Below are 17741 nucleotides of genomic sequence, written 5' to 3'. Positions count from 1 at the left end.
GAGAAAGAAAAATCAACTCACAGGAAGAAGACGATCTTCGATTCTGCTTTCATCTTCAATCCTCTTCGTTTCGCTTCGTTCATCGAATTCGCTTCTCGCCGATCACCGTTTCTCGCCGTCGTCTAAAAGGTTGGAGCGACTGTTGATTCCGGCAAAAAATGTCGATTAACATGAGAACGCTAACCCAAGCTCTAGCCAAAACCGCCGCGGTGATTGAGAAGACGGTTCAAACCACAGTCCAGGAGGTTACAGGTCCCAAGCCTCTTCAGGACTACGAGCTCCTCTATCAGATCGGCTCCGGTGGTCCCGGCCTCGCCTGGAAGCTCTACTCGGCCAAGGCGCGTGACTCCACGCGGCCTCAGCAGTACCCAACCGTCTGCGTCTGGGTGCTTGATAAGCGCGCCTTATCCGAGGCTCGCGCCAGAGCGGGATTATCCAAAGCTGCGGAAGACTCGTTTCTCGATCTGATTCGCGCTGACGCGGGGAAGCTGGTGCGGTTGAGGCACCCCGGTGTGGTCCACGTGGTTCAGGCGCTTGACGAGAACAAGAACGCTATGGCTATGGTTACGGAACCGCTATTCGCCTCCGTGGCTAACGCGCTTGGAGATGTTGAGAATGTGGATAACGTGCCGAAAGATCTCAAATCCATGGTGCGTTTTCCAGATACCTCAATTGATTGAGAAAATGGAAGATAGTTAGTTTACTGTTTTAGTATGATTGTTGCAGGAGATGAGCTTGTTGGAGGTGAAGCACGGTCTACTTCAAATGGCAGAGACGTTGAACTTTCTTCATAATAACGCACATCTCATACATCGTGCTGTTTCTCCTGAGGTTGGTTTGTCTAAGCTTATACTCATACTTGTTCATCTCTTTAGAAGCTGAACTTTCGTGTGGATCAATAACTGTATTGCAGAATGTTCTTATTACTTCTGCTGGTTCCTGGAAGTTTGCTGGGTTTGGCTTTGCTATTTCAGAAGCACAGGCTGGGAATTTGGATAACATGCAATCATTCCACTACGCTGTGAGTACTTAAACTCATGATTGGTTACTTTTATTGCATGATGACTGTGTTATGATCTGAATGGACCTGTGCAGGAATATGATGTTGAAGACTCGATTTTGCCACTCCAACCATCTTTAAACTATACTGCACCTGAATTAGTGCGGAGCAAAACTCCATCAGCTGGAGCGTCTTCAGATATTTTTAGTTTTGGTTGCCTCGCCTATCATTTAGTTGCACGGAAACCATTGTTTGATTGCCACAACAATGTCAAGATGGTAAATTCTAATTCCCAAGCCTATTAGTTTAATCTTCAGGGAATGACGGTCTGATTAGTGTTTCTTCTATAAAATGAAGCAGCCTCGGAACTAGTTTCCATTTTACATGTATTTTCACAATTGATTGATATAAACTAGTAGAATATCTGATTCTTCCATCGCTGATTATTGATAGTACGTTGCAATTTTGTTGCAGTACATGAACACATTGAACTATTTAACAAATGAAACTTTCTCATCTATACCCTCGGACTTGGTATCTGATTTGCAACGGATGCTATCAACGAATGAGTCCTTCAGACCAACCGCATTAGATTTCACAGGTAGGAATACTGAATTCTCATTGTTTCTTGTGGCAAGTTTTACGTCGTTGCTTGTGCACTTACATATTGGAGACCTTTCACCTGCAGGATCTAATTTTTTCAGAAGCGACACTAGGTTACGTGCCCTTCGTTTTCTTGATCATATGCTTGTATGTATATACACTTTCAGTCATTGTTTCAGACAGACATCATCAAGATAGTGGGAAATAGACATAACCTTTGGGGGCTTTTTTTATTTATCGCAGGAACGAGACAACATGCAAAAGTCTGAGTTCTTAAAAGCATTGTCAGATATGTGGAAAGATTTTGATTCCCGTGTATTACGGTATAAGGTAGACACTTTGTGGCTTCTTTCCCATATTCTGTTAACAGAAAAGAAATCAATTGCTCAAGTGTTTTGCCTTGTTACAATTAATCAAACTAGGTTTTGTTACGCAGGTGCTTCCGCCTCTGTGTGCTGAACTTAGGAATTTGGTTATGCAGCCAGTGATTCTTCCTATGGTTCTAACTATCGCTGAGTCTCAGGTGCTTTTTCTAATCTGGGTATTTTGCATTCCGTCAATTAAATTTCCATGTATTTCTTTCCTCTTTGTATGAGACTTATAGTTACCACTGGTTCTAGATTTGTCTTGGAGTGCACAAATAGAACCCGGCTATTTATCAACCTGTCATCTATAGAAAACTTGGAAGTTGCTTTGCATTTACTTTTGGGAATCTCTATCATGTTTTAATGAATGCTTGAAACGTTAAACTACAATTTGCAGGATAAGAATGACTTTGAGTTGACAACGCTCCCAGCTCTTGTTCCTGTTTTGAGTTCTGCTACGGGTGATACTCTGTTGTTGCTTGTAAAGCGTGCAGATCTTATAATCAACAAGGTAAATCTTTCACCGGTATATATACAGAACTGGGATTTTAGTCTGCTAAGTTCTACTGAATTGGCACAGTGGGAAGGTGTAAAGGAATTAAGGTGTAAAGTATTTTTATTTATGAAATATCATTGCGATTACAATTTAAAATGAATGGCAATGCCACAACCATACATTGTTTCTTATGCTGCCATAAACCAATACAAGACCTTCATTGTCTAAAGCTGACTCATATTTCAAACCTCAATTTTCGTCTTTTCTCCAATCCTGAAAGTGCTTAAAAATAGAATCACTTTCCCTACTTATTATTATCTTACTTCCTCAGATTTTTTATGAGTGTTGGTTTTGTTCAAATGTGTAGACTAATACAGAGCATCTTGCATCGCATATTCTCCCTTTGCTTCTCCGAGCCTACAATGACAACGATGTCCGGATACAAGAGGAAGTTCTGAAAAGATCTACATCTGTTGCCAAACAACTTGATGGCCAGGTGATGAATTTATATGTTATTTGATGAGTTTCATCTGAATGGATGGTACATGCCTGTGGGTTGATGGGTGGCTTACACAAGCGTAGTTTCACATACATTAGAATTTTGGTTCTGCAACTCGGTTGCGTTGGTGATTTTGTTCGGTTCTTCATTATTCCAATTTGTTTTTGCAGGTGGTAAGGCAAGCAATTTTGCCTCGTGTTCATGGCTTGGCTCTCAAAACCACAGTTGCTGCTGTACGTTAGCCTTGATTGGTTCAGTCGTTGTGTCCTTTAAAATATAGATATTAAATGAAGAGCTTGATCTTCTAACCCATATTTGATAAGAACGTCCTTGTGGTGCAGGTCAGAGTAAATGCTTTGCTCTGCTTAGCAGAGTTGGTTCAAGCGCTTGATAAACACGCTGTTACTGAAATTTTGCAAACAATTCAGCGCTGTACTGCTGTGGATCGCTCTGCACCTACGCTTATGTGTACTCTTGCAGTCGCAAACGCAATTCTCAAGCAGGTGGGTAAAATAGCTTACTTGTGTCAATGATCTTAATTTGCTTTTATAGCTGTGGTAGCGTATAAGATGGCTTACTTGTCGCTCTCCATAATATTTCTCCAGTATGGAGTTGAATTCACTGCTGAACACGTGCTTCCCTTGATTATACCGCTTCTCACTGCCCAACAACTGAACGTCCAACAGTTTGCCAAATATATGCTATTTGTCAAGGATATTCTCAGGTATACCTCCGAGCTTTCCCGGCCCTGTTTCCAAGTCCTTATCCCCTTACAACTGCGTACTGTTGTTTTTAGCGTCTGCTTTGTCTATCTTTTGGTCTTGGAACAGGAAAATAGAGGAGAAAAGGGGAGTTACAGTCAATGATTCTGGAGTTCCGGAAGTAAAACCAGGCTCTGTTGCTGATGGGACCCAGTTTCCAATACCAACCCAAAAAATTGAGAAGGTTGCTTCTGCAGCAAAGAACAGTCCTGCATGGGATGAAGACTGGGCCATCCCGACCAAAAGTTCTGCTTCGAGAGATCCTGCACCCGCAAACTCTCAGTTTAACAATTCTACAGTTCAGCCACAGCCATCGAACATGACAACAGTGCCAACGACATGCGCTCCGGTTGATATAGAGTGGCCACCGAGACAATCTTCCAATGTCAGTTCTCAGCCAGATAATGGTGAGGCACGGCTAAACTCAGGTGGAACATCATCAACTCCAAGTTTTGATGAACTAGACCCTTTTGCTAATTGGCCTCCCCGAGCCAACAGTGCTTCCATTTCTTCTGGGGGTTTCCACAACGGTACCGCTGCCACTCGACCTCCACCGAACAACAGTGATTCTAGTTTGAGCAACAACAAAACAGACATGAAGCAGTTTCCAACGGCTAACAACGACTTCTGGGCCTTTGGCAATGCCTCCGTCTCTTCTCAAGGGGGTTCAGGTATCACTGCAGGTAACCAAGTTCCTATGAACTCTTTTGGGATTCAAAATCAGAACCAAGGAATGCCGTTGTCTTTCGGAAGCAGTTCATACAGTAACCAAAAGCCGCCAGCAGACATCAGTTCTATATTCAAGTCAAGCAAAACTGAGCAAGCTGCAATGAGACTCGCACCACCACCTTCGACAGCCGTGGGAAGAGGAAGGGGAAGGGGTAGAACTGGGACATCTACGTCAAGGTCAAGTGGTTCGAAGCAGCAACAAACTGAGCAGCCATCGCTGTTGGATCTGTTGTGATGAAATCGTTGGTTGAGACAACATTGGGTTTGGTCAAAAACATTTTCAGAGTGAGTGAGTGAGTGGGTTGGTCATTTCTTTTGTTAATTCTCCAGGCTACATTCAACCATCTATTATTATAAATCACAGCCACAGGTTCTTTCTCTGAACTCTCTGAATCTTTGCTCATTATTGTTTCTTCAATAGTGACGCTAAATCTCGTTAGTTTTTTTTTTATCATAGATTTAAAATCGAGTTTCTGTGCAGTGCAGTGGGATGTTGTAGGAGATGTTTATCGTTTTCATGTACATAATATTTTCTCTTGCATTTGATATAATACATGCTCCAAAGAAAAATCGTATCTATCGTTATTCATGATAATATATCCTTCTCATTTGATTTAAACTTTTCACATTGTTTGGAATATTATATGATAGTAATCTTCTGATGCATCAATCAACTCAACTCAATTCGTGTGGACAACATAAGTCTAAAACAAGGTTTTGTGTCCCTAATGATCGACGGATAAAAACTATCATATGTCTCTTGGAACTTTTGTGTTTGTTGAATTGTCTCTTTGAACTTTTGCGTGTGTAATAACTTTCTCACGGGTTGAGTATTTACTTATCTAGATCGCCTATTTCCGGTCTGCTTGCCGCCGTTCACTCTCGGTTTTTGTTTATTTTTGTGATTTAACAATTTCTCGAGTGGTTGGTCTAACACCCTGCGCGCGAAAAGCAGTAACGAGTAAGATTATTCATGTATAAACATGAATGGTATTAATGGAACTATTTAGAAAGCCCATCTTTGGCTAGTTAAGGAATTAGTGAGATAAGACAGAGGCAACGAGTTTTATTTGTTGGAATTAATCTTCTTAAAGATTCCAAAGAATATTTGATTGTAGGTTTGATTAAATAATGGGTTGGTAAATTACGATTTGATCCAATGATCTTAGTCAAACAGAAAGCCGGATTAAAGTGTAAACAAACAAATTTAGAATAATGGACTTTTTGTTTTCAGATTTATTACATTACATTACAAACTTCAAGAAGAAGGGAAGGGAACAAATCCAAGCTGGCAATCACGTTAACGAGCCGAAACCGCACAATCACAGCTCATCAAACCTCGTGGGACCTTACCTCTTTTATTGGCTTTTTACCCCCCTAATAATTCCAAATCAGCAATTAAGATGATGTTATTTTGTAGTGGGTCACACGCAATACACACCTTTTCTGGATTACTAAAGAAGAAGAATTATAACTACTATACGCTTCAGAACTATGTACCTGCTTTTTCTTGGCCTCAAAAATATATTTTTCTTTTTTTTCTAATTCTTGCACATTGACTGTCTCACTCAAGATTGTGGTTATAGATTTCCAAAATAGCTGAGGATGTTAGAGATAGTAGAAAATAGATATATACTGTCACATAAATCTAGGAGCCTGAGCAGGAAAAACAATGCTACAACTTGAATTGTACAAAAACAAGTTATAGTATTAGCACAATATTTGGGAATCACAAAAAAAAAGGAAAAATATTTGATTGTTTAGCGCTATCAAAGTAGAGTATTTTTTACTCTTGAAAAAGAATAATAATAACAAAATTGATATAAAAAAAAAGAATAATAATAGTTGATTAAAAGAAAATAACAAATTAAAAACCTTACTAATAGAGTAGGGTATGATGCCCTTTGTCAACAAAAAAAAGAAAGAAAAGAAACCTTACTAATAAAAAAAAAAAAGAAAATCTAAAAAAAATTGGAACAAGTCATCGTCGTCTTCATTCATCCTCGTCGACTGGCCGATGATTTCAGTTTCAAGTCGCTTTTGACTCTTTTTGTTTTACACGGTGCAAACCGCTTAAATCTCGTGTTAGTTTATGCGTGACATAGACCTACTCATAATAGATTCTCCCAGAGACAAGATATTGCTTTCCCGTCTACGCCTCGTCGTCAGCGCAGATCATTCTCCTAATATTGAATCCTAATCGGCGGCGCTCTGGGGCTCATCATATCTCCTTTCTTCGATTCCTTCTCAGGTCATTCTCTTCTCCCATCAAACAAAGATTGAGCTTCAGGGTCCTTGTGTGATCATCATCTTCTATTTTTATTTTTTTTTTACAAATATTCGTCAGATCTTGCTTATCGTTATTGAAAAAATGCCTGAATATGTTATGTTATTGTGTTCTTTGGTTGAGCTTTTTAGAACATGTGTGTTTGCTTTGCTGATGACAACACAGGGCGTCTGGTGATCTGTGTGTCTAATTCGTTTTACTGCTCTCCTCTCACTCTTTGGCTTTGGATGTGCAATGCAAACTCTTCTGGCTAGAAGAAGAGTTTCTCACAAGAGTTTTAATGGGATGAAGACGAGCTTCTACAAAGTCTCTCTGTCTCTTGTTTTCCTCCTTTGGCTACTCCTCTTCCTCTCCACCTTGTTGATCAGCCTTGGAGATGGTGCTAACGGTAAAGTTTCTTCTTTTCATGTTCTGTGAATGATCTCTAACAACCAAACTCTTGTGTACTTGCAGATGCGCCTTTGATTCACTCTGTTGGAATATCTGATCCTGATGAGACTGCTGTGCCTTTTGATGCGCTGCCACTAGTAGAGCCTGAGGGAAGTGAAGACCAAGAAAAGTCGGTGAAGCAAGAAGATACCAATAGCATAGTTTCAGGGAAAGATACAGAAAGCAAATACAAAGATGATTTTTCGAATCAAAGTGAGACAAACAAGACAGATACCAAAGGGAGTGATGCAGGAAGCAAAGACACTGACTTTTCGAAGCAAAGTGAGATGAACAAGACTGGTTTATGGAATGATGCAGAGAGCAAAGACATTGATTTATTGAAGCAAAGTCAAACGAACAAGACATGCACAGGGAATGATACAGAAGACACCAAAGGCAATGAGTTTTTTAAGCAAATTCAAACAAACAAGACAGTCACCGGGAATGGTACAGAAAACAAAGACAATGAGATTTTGAAGCAAAATCAGAAGATGAACAAAACAGATCCAGGGAGTGGTACAGAAGAGATCAATGCTTCAAAGCCTGATCAACTCTCACGTGCTGTTCCGCTTGGCCTTGATGAGTTCAAGAGCAGAGCTTCTCACACTAGAAACAAATCGTTATCAAGTCAGATCAGCGGTGTGACTCACAGGATGGAGCCTGGAGGGAAAGAGTACAACTACGCATCTGCTTCAAAAGGCGCAAAGGTTCTGTCTTCTAACAAGGAAGCAAAAGGAGCTACAAGCATTCTAAGCCGGGACAACGACAAGTACCTCAGGAACCCGTGTTCTGCTGAAGGTAAATACGTTGTCATAGAGCTTTCAGAAGAAACGTTGGTCAATACCATCAAGATCGCCAACTTCGAGCATTACTCGTCCAATCTGAAAGAGTTTGAGCTTCAAGGCACCTTGGTTTATCCAACTGATACGTGGGTTCACATGGGTAACTTCACAGCTGCAAACGTGAAGCAAGAGCAGAACTTCACACTCGTGGAGCCAAAGTGGGTCAGATACTTGAAGCTAAGACTTCTTAGTCATTATGGCTCAGAGTTCTACTGCACCTTGAGTTTAGTCGAAGTCTATGGAGTGGATGCCGTAGAACGGATGCTGGAGGATTTGATATCTGTGGAAGACAACATGAAGGAGAAACCAGTAAAGCAGCAAGCAGTGTCCTCTGAAGGCGATGATGGTTCTGATAGAATCGTTGAGACAGAGAAGGAACTTGAGAGCTCACCCGAGAGTACGGTAGCAAAAGCTGAAGCATCAATGGCTAGTAATAAGCTTACGGAGCCCGCCGAAGAGGTAAGGCGTCATCAGCCAGGGAGCAGAATGCCAGGAGACACAGTGCTGAAGATACTAATGCAGAAGTTAAGGTCATTAGACGTGAATTTGTCAGTTCTAGAGAGATACCTAGAGGAACTGAACACGAGATACGGGAACATATTCAAGGAGATGGACCACGAAACCGATGTGAGAGAAAAGACGATTGCGGCTCTGAGACTTGACGTGGAAGGTGTGAAGGAGAGACAAGAGAGAATGGTGAGTGAAGCAGAGGAAATGAAAGAGTGGAGAAAGAGAGTAGAGACAGAGATGGAGAGAGCTGAGAAAGAGAATGATAACGTGAGTAAGAGGGTTGAAGAAGTTTGGCAAAAAATCGAGTGGATGGAGAAGAAAGGTTTGATAGTGTTCACCGTGTGTATAGGGTTTGGGACTATGGCGGTTATTGCAGTTTTGGTCGGTATAGGGACAGGAAGAGCAGAGAAGACCGGTGGTGGGGGTTGGATCTTGTTATTGATTTGCTCAACATTCATTATTTTCGTTTTGTCTCTTTGATGATGAGAATTTTGGTCTTTTTTCTTTTCTTTTTTACATTGTAGAGCCAATGTTACTGATTTATATTAAGTGCGTCTTAACCGGAAATGTACTCCCCCGACTCAATCTTGAACCGGACTATGGAACTTAACCGATACATGTATCTTAAAGAAGTAATTAGTCAACTTTCAAGAGGTCTATAGAAAATTTAAAATAACAAATGTAGTAGGTGAGTACTACAATTTCAACGATGTCTCATTTTCATACTTTCACATGAACTTTTTTGAAAACCAAAAGATTATATATCATGAGTTTGTCTTGTTTATATATAGAATTGATGGAGAGTTATTAAGTGTTTATCTTAATCAATGGCTACCACCAATACACCACATATAGTTGGTTTTGTTCTCTCTTTGTTTCTTCTGCTCTTATTGATGTCCTTTCAAGTTAAAATCGCCGAGGCCAAACGCAACCTACGTTAGTATACATATTCAAGCTCTTGCTTTTGCTGTTTAATTGTTTTCAGAAAGAAGAAGCTTACATATATAATATAAACCTCTCAAATGACCTTAATAGCTCCATTGCTAATTAGCAGGTCAAGAACGGCTTCAAGAGTCCCCTCTCCCTCCCACTTCTCCTATATATCTGCCGCCCTCTAAATCGCGTAGGGGAAGAGGTCCATAAACCAAAGGGCCTTTTGATAAGTGACGGAGGAGAATCTTATGTAATCATCAAGATTATCGTTGTTCACTTCATGACCATGTTGTACGCTTTACAATAAAAAAATAAAATTGTTTTCTTTGGAGAATGTGATTGTTGTGTAGATAGCGTATGTATTGTATGCTCTCAACCTATTTCCAATTAACAGCGCGAATCATTCCCCATCGATCGGAGCATCAGGAAAGGTTGTTCAAATCAACAGTGACGTGATCATGGATGCATTACTGTCTAGATTGAAGCCATGTTTGTTTTTGTATTTAATGAAATATCTATTCGGATTTTAATTTTATAATATCATTTGATTCTATTAGTTAAAAAGACTAAAAATGACATAGGGATTTGCAAACAAACATATTATATATGATTTTATATTATAAATAATGAAGTAATTATAATATTTGGATAAATATATTTAAGAATTATATTTGTAACAAAATAAGATAACATTTTGCGATTTTGACAGAAAACATAATTTGACAATTACACGAAAAATTAGTTTTGTCATTATACAAAAACTCATTTTTGCCATTTTAAAGAATAATCCAATTTTGTGATTTGACGAAAAAGTTGATTTTGCACTTTCAGAGGAAAACCACGTTTTTGTAGTTTTGATGAAATAAATTCGATTTTGTGGCTTTGACAGAAAAACACAATTATGTAGATTTGGCGGGAATACTCGATTTCTAGTTTTAGCAAAAAAAAATTGATTTTATCATTTTGGCATAAAACTCAATTTTACGGTTTATGTGGAAAAACTCGATTTTGATTTTGACGGGAAAAATAAATTTTCCAATTTCGCAGGTTTGGTAGAAAACCTCATTTTGTGCGGTTTTGGGTTGAAAACTCAATTTTATAGTCTTAACGGGAAAACTCATTTTTGTTTTGCTTGCGGAAAAAATCAACTTTGTTTTTTTGGAGAGAAAACTTAATTTTGTGGTTTTAGTGGAAAATTGTGATTTTACAGTTTTGCCGTGAAAACTAAAATTTGTGGTATGACGTTAAAATGCAATTTTGCGGTTTTGACAGAAAAATGTGATTTTGCGGTTTTGACAAAAAAATACGATTTTTGGTTTTTGTGGAAAACTCAAATTTGTAATTTGCAAGATAATATGATTTTGCAGTTTTAACAGAAAACAAGTTTTTGCGGCTTTAGCAGGAAACACGGTTACAGTTTAGCAGCAAAATTTGATTTTACGATTTAGCAAAAAACATGATTTGATATGGAAATCTCATTTTTACGGTTTTTGGTGGAAAACTAGATTTTCTCATTTAATAATATTATATATTCTCTTAGAATAGAGTCACAGGAATTCATTGTACAAGAGTTATAGTAGCATTATTTTACTTAATATGAATTATTCAAATATTTATAGTAACCAATCACATATGTAATATATTTAAAAAATCTTAATAATTAATAATGATATTAATAATAAATTTCTTTTAAATAATGTTTTTTTAAAAATTAGTTATAACAAAATATGTTGAGAAACAAAATCCTACTAAAAGTTACAAATATTTATAAGAAAATAATTCATTAATTCAGTTTGTAATAAGTAGTATAATATTATTATAAATTAATGTGAAATAATATTTATTATAAAATTAAAAGGATAAATTCGATGCTTTTTTTCTAAATTTGATAGTTATAATATATACCATAGTAAAATATAAGTACTATGTAACGAAATTATATTAAATTAGTAAACTGAACTCTTTTATTTGAAAAAGAGTTATCGTATTAATAAATAAATGAAATATAAACACCTTAAATAGATTAAAATTTGTAAACTATATAATATTTTTATGCAAAAAAAAAATAATAACATATATTAAAATTTTATATCTAGAACTACATATTATTTTAAATTTTATTTCTTTAGGAACTCAGAATAATAATATCTAAAATGATTATGTCAAGAATATAATAATATTTAACCAAAAAACTATACATTCCTATTTAAGAATTTAATACATTCTAGGTTTAAGACTATACACAATGAGAATGTTGAAATATGTATTCAACTGTTGAATATGGTGCAGTAGGCTAGTTGAATTTTGAGAGAAACCAACGTAGATTAAACCCACTTGAATATTTTCAACTGTTAAATTATTTTGAGGGTTTTTTCATTCTACTAATCCTACTGAGTTTGATAGCTTTCTGGATGAAATTGGAGCATCAATTTCTCCACAGATGAATCAAACGCTACTGCGATTAGCAACGGAGGAAGAAGTTAGAAAAGCCGTATTCATGATGTATTCGGAGAAAGCTCCAGGACCGGATGGGATGACAACACTCTTTTATCAGCATTCTTGGCATGTTATTAAAACGGATGTGGTAGAGCTGGTGAATAATTTTTTTGGTTACAGGTAATTTGGACCCGAGGCTAAATTTAACAAATATTTGTATGATACCAAAGGTGGAGAGACCGACAAGAATGACGGAATTAAGGCCGGTAAGTCTTTGTAATGTTGGATACAAGATAATATCGAAAGTTTTATGTCAAAGATTGAAAATTTGTCTTCCCATATTGATTTCGGAAACACAATCGGCTTTTGTGGCAGGAAAGCTAATTTCGGATAATATTCTTATCGCGCAGGAAATGTTTCATGGTTTGAGAGCCAATAAGTCTTGCCAGAGCAAGTTTATGGCAATAAAAACAGATATGAGTAAGGCATATGATCGGATTGAGTGGAATTTTATTGAGGCTCTCCTTCACAAAATGGGTTTTGATTCTCATTAGATCAAATTAATGCGATAGTGTGTTTCCTCAGTACAATATAGGATACTTCTCAATAGACAGCCTCGGGGTCTTATAATCCCTCAGCGAGGTCTACGGCAAGGGGATCCATTATCCCCTTATTTATTTATTATGTGTGCGGAGGCGTTAATTTCAAATATTAAAAAGGCGGAGCGGGTCAAGCAATTAACTGGCATGAAAGTGGCAAGGGCGTGCCTTGCAATATCTCACATGTTATTTGCAGATGATAGCTTGTTTTTTTTGTAAGGCAAATAAGGAAGAGTGTCAGACTATACTCAGGATTCTAAAGGAATATGAGACTGTCTCGGGACAACAGATTAATTTCCAGAAATCGTCAATCCAATTTGGACACAAGATTGAGGAAACGTATCGGCAAGATTTGAGAGATTTTTTGGGAATTCAGAATCTAGGTGGAATGGGATCTTATTTAGGCTTGCCAGAAAGCCTAGGTGGCTCTAAGGGCATCTCCAACCCAACTCCATTTTCAACTCCAAACATCATTATGGAGTAAAATCTTCTCCAACCCTACTCCATTTTCAACTCCAAAATGGAGTAATGGCTAGGGTTACTCCATTTATGGAGTAATCTTACCCATTACTCCATTTTGAAGTTAAACCTTTTTTATTTATAAAATGGTCCTTTCAATTTTTAATGTTTTTATTTCTTACTTAAATAATATTTAAAATGATACATTAACATGAAAATAGTATATTCCACAAAGGATTATTTAATAATTTTAAATAAATAATGAAAATAACAGAAAAAATAAATAATAAAAATAAAAATAACATAAAATAAGTAATTTAATAATCTGGAAAATCTATTCCGGATCCACTAAGGTCGGTGAAATATTGCCCAAACGGAGAAGTCTAAGAAAGAGCTTGTTGATCTTGTGATTAAACATTTCGCTTTGATATTATTTGTATTTGTTGAGTTTGAATATATGCACGAACATTTGGATCTTGTATGGATGAGCGTGAACTCGATGCACCAATTGAACTAAGCTCCACATCTGAGTATCGAAATTGCAGAAGATGAAAATGTCTGATTTCAAAATTTTCTTGCTCGATTTAGGAATATCAAAGATAAATAAGCTCATTTTCATTACGAAATGCATTAGTTGATCATTTGTGGGAAAAATATTCTAATGCTCATTGTTGAACCTACATATATGTTGTCTTTTTAATGATTTCTTGTACTTTTTAATAATAAATATTTAATTCAAATAATTTATATTTTAATTATTTATCGTAAACGTAAAATAGTTGGGGTTAATTGGTAAATTTTTATAAGTATAAGATTTTATTTGCAATTATTAATAAAATAAAAATGAAATCTTTAAGAAATATTATTTTTGGAGTAGAAAATGGAGTAATACATTGGAGTAAAACCTTACTCCATTTTGGTGTTGCACCATTTTGGAGTAAAAAATGGAGTAATACATTGGAGATGCTCTAAGGTGCAAGTGTTTGGTTTCGTACAAGATCGGCTGAATAATAGGGTTAACGGATGGACCTTTCGGTTTTTTTTACCAAGGGTGGGAAGGAGGTGATTATTAAATCAGTGATTACGGCTTTGCCTAACCATGTGATGTCGGTGTATCGATTGCCGAAGGCTACAGTGAAGAAGTTAACGGGGGCAGTAGCCTAATTTTGGTGGAGCCCATGAAGCAGTATAAGAGGTATGCATTGGAAATCTTGGGATAAATTGTGTGCCCCTAAGGATAATGGTGGATTGGGTTTTAAGGACTTAACTGATTTTAACACGGCAATGCTTGTGAAGCAGTTGTGGCGGCTGATCGAGAAGCCAAATTCTCTTTTTTCTTCGAGTTTTCAAAAGACGGTATTACAGGAATGCTTCACTTCTGGAACCGATTCGCTCATATTCTCCGTCATATGGCTGGAGGAGTATTATCTCTGCTAGATCTCTGGTTTGTAAAGGACTAATTAAAAGGATTGGAACATGGTCGTCTATTTCAGTATGGAATGATCCCTGGCTCCCATCCACCCGCCCGAGACCAGCTAACAAAAACATTCATAATAGTTACTTGGATCTTACAGTGGATTCTCTCATTAATTCGAAATTCCGCACTTGGAATTTACAGGCAATTAGGAACTTGATAGATCCACAAGATGCAAAAATAATAGAGAGTATACCATTGAGTAGAAATCAGTTGGCAGATAGGAATGGATGGCACTTTACTAAGAACGGGAAAAACACGGTACAATCAGGGTATCAGTTAGAAAGGGTTTATCCTGATAAAGAGAAACCACCTGAATTTTATGGTCCTAATGTTGATATCCTCAAAGCATTTTGCTGGAAAGTGAGGTGTCCCCCGAAGCTAAAGCATTTTCTATAGCAATTGGTGTCTGGGTGTATAGCGGTAACGAAAAATCTGAGAGCGAGAGGGATACAAGGAGATCCATGCTGGGCCAGGTGTGGAGATTCGGAGGAATCAATCAATCATGTATTCTTTGAATGTCCCCGACACGTCAAGTGTGGGCACTATCTACGATCCCATCAAATCCAAACATTTTCGCAATTGGCTCTCTTTTGGCTAATATGGACCACCTATTTTGGAGAGTTAACCCAAAAATGGAGGATCATCAGTTTGCATGGATATTATGGTATATCTGGAAGGGTCGGAACAATAAAGTGTTCAGTAATATTGACATTGACCCAAGGGAAACGCTTCGACTGGCAGAAGTTGAATCAACACTGTGGGCTGAGGCACAGGTCACTAATAATCATAGGGTGGCACATGAAGGACATATAAGGACTGATTTAGGGACCACAGGTAGATGGTGTTTCACGGACGGCTCTTGGAAAGATAAATATCCATTTTCAGGACAACGATGGTTTAGTACGTTACCAGGCTTTGATAGCTTACTAGGGGCAAGGAATGCAAGGGCATGTCTCTCGCCTCTTCATTCGGAGATAGAGACATTAATTTGGGCAATGGAATGTATGAGAAATTTAAGGCAGTTTCAGGTTACGTTTGCAATGGATTGTTCTCAATTGGTGAAGATGGTTTCGGAACCAGAGGAATAGCCAGAATTTGAAAACTACCTGGAAGATATTAAGCTTTTGCGACAAAGTTTTTGTCAACGCAGATATCGTTCATGTACCTAGGACGGAGAACACAATGGTGGATAGCTTAGCACGTAGTGCTAGGAAACAACCGTCTTTCGTCGTGCACATGGATATATAGTTACCTTCTTGGTTTACAGAGTCTATATGAATCTGTGAATGTTTGCTATAAAAAAAAAAGAATATTTTCAACTGTTGAATATTTTTGAAAATTAGCTACCATTAATTACTATTTGTAATATCATTTAGGTTATTTGGCAAGTGATAATAATTAGTTTTCGACTTGTCTTTTATTTTAGATATAATTAAAATAATAAACAATTTAAAAAGTTTCGTTCATTACATCAATACTATTAAAAGGGAAGGAGTCTAAAAAAATCTACCTATAAAAGTTGTTTGGACCCTTTTATTTAATTTATTATTTTTTGGTCTTACTTTAAATTTATACTAATAATATGTTACCATATATTTCTCTAACAATAATTTAGTCAATTCTTTTATTTATTTAAATTTTACTCCTAAATTCTAATCATTACTATTACTATATTTATCATTTTGATTTTTAATTGTAAAAGCATTGAAACTAATGTTTTATATTATCACTTTTATCATATAATATATGATTTAAAGCAAGATAAATTACAAGATATATATGTGTACATTCTAACTTCCTCTTTCGTTTATAATAAAGTAATCATATCATATATAAACTTTCCCACTAAAATCTCATATCATATACTAATCTTTCAACCATCTATAGTTTGATAATATTTTCATATTTAAAAATGATTTTTCTGAATATTCATATTACCTTCACAAAAATGAAGAAATTCATTGGTTCTATTAAAGCTAACCTGACTTCACGATATCAGTATTGGTTATTCAAGATTTTGTAAATTATTTGTTTAGATATTATACTTTTATATACTTTTCACTTAAAACGAATCAATACTATTAAAAAGGAAAGAGTTTTAAAAAATCTAATATAAAAAAGTTGTTGGAGTTATGTATAACTATTTATTATTTTTCTGATAATACATTAATCATTCTAAACATACAATATTTTAAATATTTTTAACAGATCTTAATATTATTTCTTATGATACCTTTACTCAGAAAAATATTTCATCAACCATGTTTTTGTACAATAACGTTAAAAATATATATCAAAAGGTTGTTGTACCTGATATGGACGTAATGAGTCCACATCTGTTCGGATATTTAAGATCCTAAAAGAATTTGAAATATATGAAAAATCTGAAAAATATCCGAAACACGAAAAGTATTTGAAACGCCAAACAAATACCAAAAAAATTTAAATACCTAAAAATTTAAAATCTTATTCAAAATCTGATACGATGAACTGAAAAATACCCAAAATTCTATCCAAATACCCAATTTTTTTTTTAATTTGAAAAATTTACCTGAAATCAAAACTCTAATCGTAAACCAAAAACTTAAAAACAATATCCATAATACTGGAAACATATTCAGAATATCCAAATATACCTAATAAACACGTATTATGATCGGGTCTAGGGTATGACCCGGACTCAAACAAAGACCTGCGGGTCAAAAAAAACCCAATAGGTTATCTTCTCTGGACCTGAACTAAACCTATAATTTTGGGTCGGTTCGGTTTGTTTTTTTGATCCGGATATAATTCTCATGTCGAAAAGAAACTTACGTAAAAGTGTACATATAAAATCTCAAATAAACTAATTTGTAGATTATATAGCTGTTAAAAACTATGTTTTTCGATATAATAAAACTTTGTATTATAATATAATCCAACAACCCCGTGCTTTCCAAGCGCGTGTCAAAATCTAGTTGTGTAGTTTATAAATATAAAAAGAATTAATCAAACGTTAATATTCTTTATATAATTTCAACAATTAGTTACCATAAACCAGTATTTGTAATATAATTTAGACTTTTGGCAAGTGATATTAATTGGATCTAGATTTTTTTATTTTAAATCTAAAATAAAATAAATTAAATTAAAAATTATCGACCAAGCAAGTTATATCAATTGGTTCTAGACTTACTTTTTATTTTAGATCTAATTAAAATAATTAAAAAATTGAATATACTTCATCCAATCAAATTATAACAATTTTCTTAAACTCTCTCTATGATTGACACCTATGCAAAAGTCACTTAAGTGACTTCTCATTTAATATATAGGA

At 36.0% G+C, this 17741-nt stretch overlaps 3 protein-coding genes across 5 annotated transcripts; all 3 read left to right on the top strand.

Annotated features, from left to right (window-relative positions):
- The first annotated feature begins 11 nt into the window (after positions 1 to 11).
- LOC103840822 (SCY1-like protein 2) lies at positions 12 to 4994 on the top strand. The gene is made up of 14 exons (XM_009117343.3): positions 12 to 650; positions 727 to 831; positions 914 to 1021; positions 1096 to 1278; positions 1475 to 1601; positions 1689 to 1750; positions 1847 to 1933; positions 2040 to 2126; positions 2366 to 2479; positions 2832 to 2960; positions 3134 to 3196; positions 3305 to 3466; positions 3569 to 3687; positions 3794 to 4994. Exons 1-14 carry the CDS (start codon positions 159 to 161, stop codon positions 4686 to 4688), a joined length of 2733 nt encoding a protein of 910 aa, XP_009115591.1. The 5' UTR covers positions 12 to 158; the 3' UTR covers positions 4689 to 4994.
- A 309-nt stretch (positions 4995 to 5303) lies between these two features.
- On the top strand, positions 5304 to 9088 carry LOC103840820 (SUN domain-containing protein 3). 3 transcript variants are annotated; one of them, XM_009117340.2, is made up of 3 exons: positions 5304 to 6704; positions 6906 to 7119; positions 7194 to 9088. In XM_009117340.2, the coding sequence occupies exons 2-3, from the start codon at positions 6975 to 6977 to the stop codon at positions 8999 to 9001; spliced, it is 1953 nt and encodes a 650-aa protein (XP_009115588.1). In that variant the 5' UTR covers positions 5304 to 6704; positions 6906 to 6974; the 3' UTR covers positions 9002 to 9088. The 3 variants fall into 3 exon arrangements, with proteins under 3 accessions (XP_009115588.1, XP_009115586.1, XP_033135720.1); XM_009117338.3 differs by having other exon boundaries at positions 6906 to 7128; XM_033279829.1 differs by having other exon boundaries at positions 6872 to 7128.
- Positions 9089 to 9332: 244 nt separating this feature from the next.
- LOC103840819 lies at positions 9333 to 9899 on the top strand. Its single transcript, XM_009117337.3, has 2 exons — positions 9333 to 9457; positions 9576 to 9899. The coding sequence occupies exons 1-2, from the start codon at positions 9349 to 9351 to the stop codon at positions 9662 to 9664; spliced, it is 198 nt and encodes a 65-aa protein (XP_009115585.1). The 5' UTR covers positions 9333 to 9348; the 3' UTR covers positions 9665 to 9899.
- Positions 9900 to 17741: the final 7842 nt, after the last annotated feature.

This window comes from Brassica rapa, chromosome A09 (genome assembly GCF_000309985.2).
Source record: "Brassica rapa cultivar Chiifu-401-42 chromosome A09, CAAS_Brap_v3.01, whole genome shotgun sequence".
Classification (NCBI taxonomy): Eukaryota; Viridiplantae; Streptophyta; class Magnoliopsida; order Brassicales; family Brassicaceae; genus Brassica; species Brassica rapa.
The sequence above is the reverse complement of the archived record's forward strand: the minus strand, read 5'-3'. Positions and strand labels throughout refer to the sequence as shown.

Bases quoted from the DNA above. Each gene is read 5' to 3' on its own strand.
- LOC103840819 (XM_009117337.3), top strand. From the start codon at position 9,349: ATGGCTACCACCAATACACCACATATAGTTGGTTTTGTTCTCTCTTTG. The intron at 9,458-9,575 runs GTTAGTATACAT...GCTAATTAGCAG, and splicing joins CGAGGCCAAACGCAACCTAC to GTCAAGAACGGCTTCAAGAG.
- LOC103840822 (XM_009117343.3), top strand. From the start codon at position 159: ATGTCGATTAACATGAGAACGCTAACCCAAGCTCTAGCCAAAACCGCC. The intron at 1,934-2,039 runs GTAGACACTTTG...TTTGTTACGCAG, and splicing joins CCCGTGTATTACGGTATAAG to GTGCTTCCGCCTCTGTGTGC. The intron at 2,127-2,365 runs GTGCTTTTTCTA...TACAATTTGCAG, and splicing joins TAACTATCGCTGAGTCTCAG to GATAAGAATGACTTTGAGTT.
- LOC103840820 (XM_009117338.3), top strand. From the start codon at position 6,975: ATGCAAACTCTTCTGGCTAGAAGAAGAGTTTCTCACAAGAGTTTTAAT. The intron at 7,129-7,193 runs GTAAAGTTTCTT...GTGTACTTGCAG, and splicing joins CCTTGGAGATGGTGCTAACG to ATGCGCCTTTGATTCACTCT.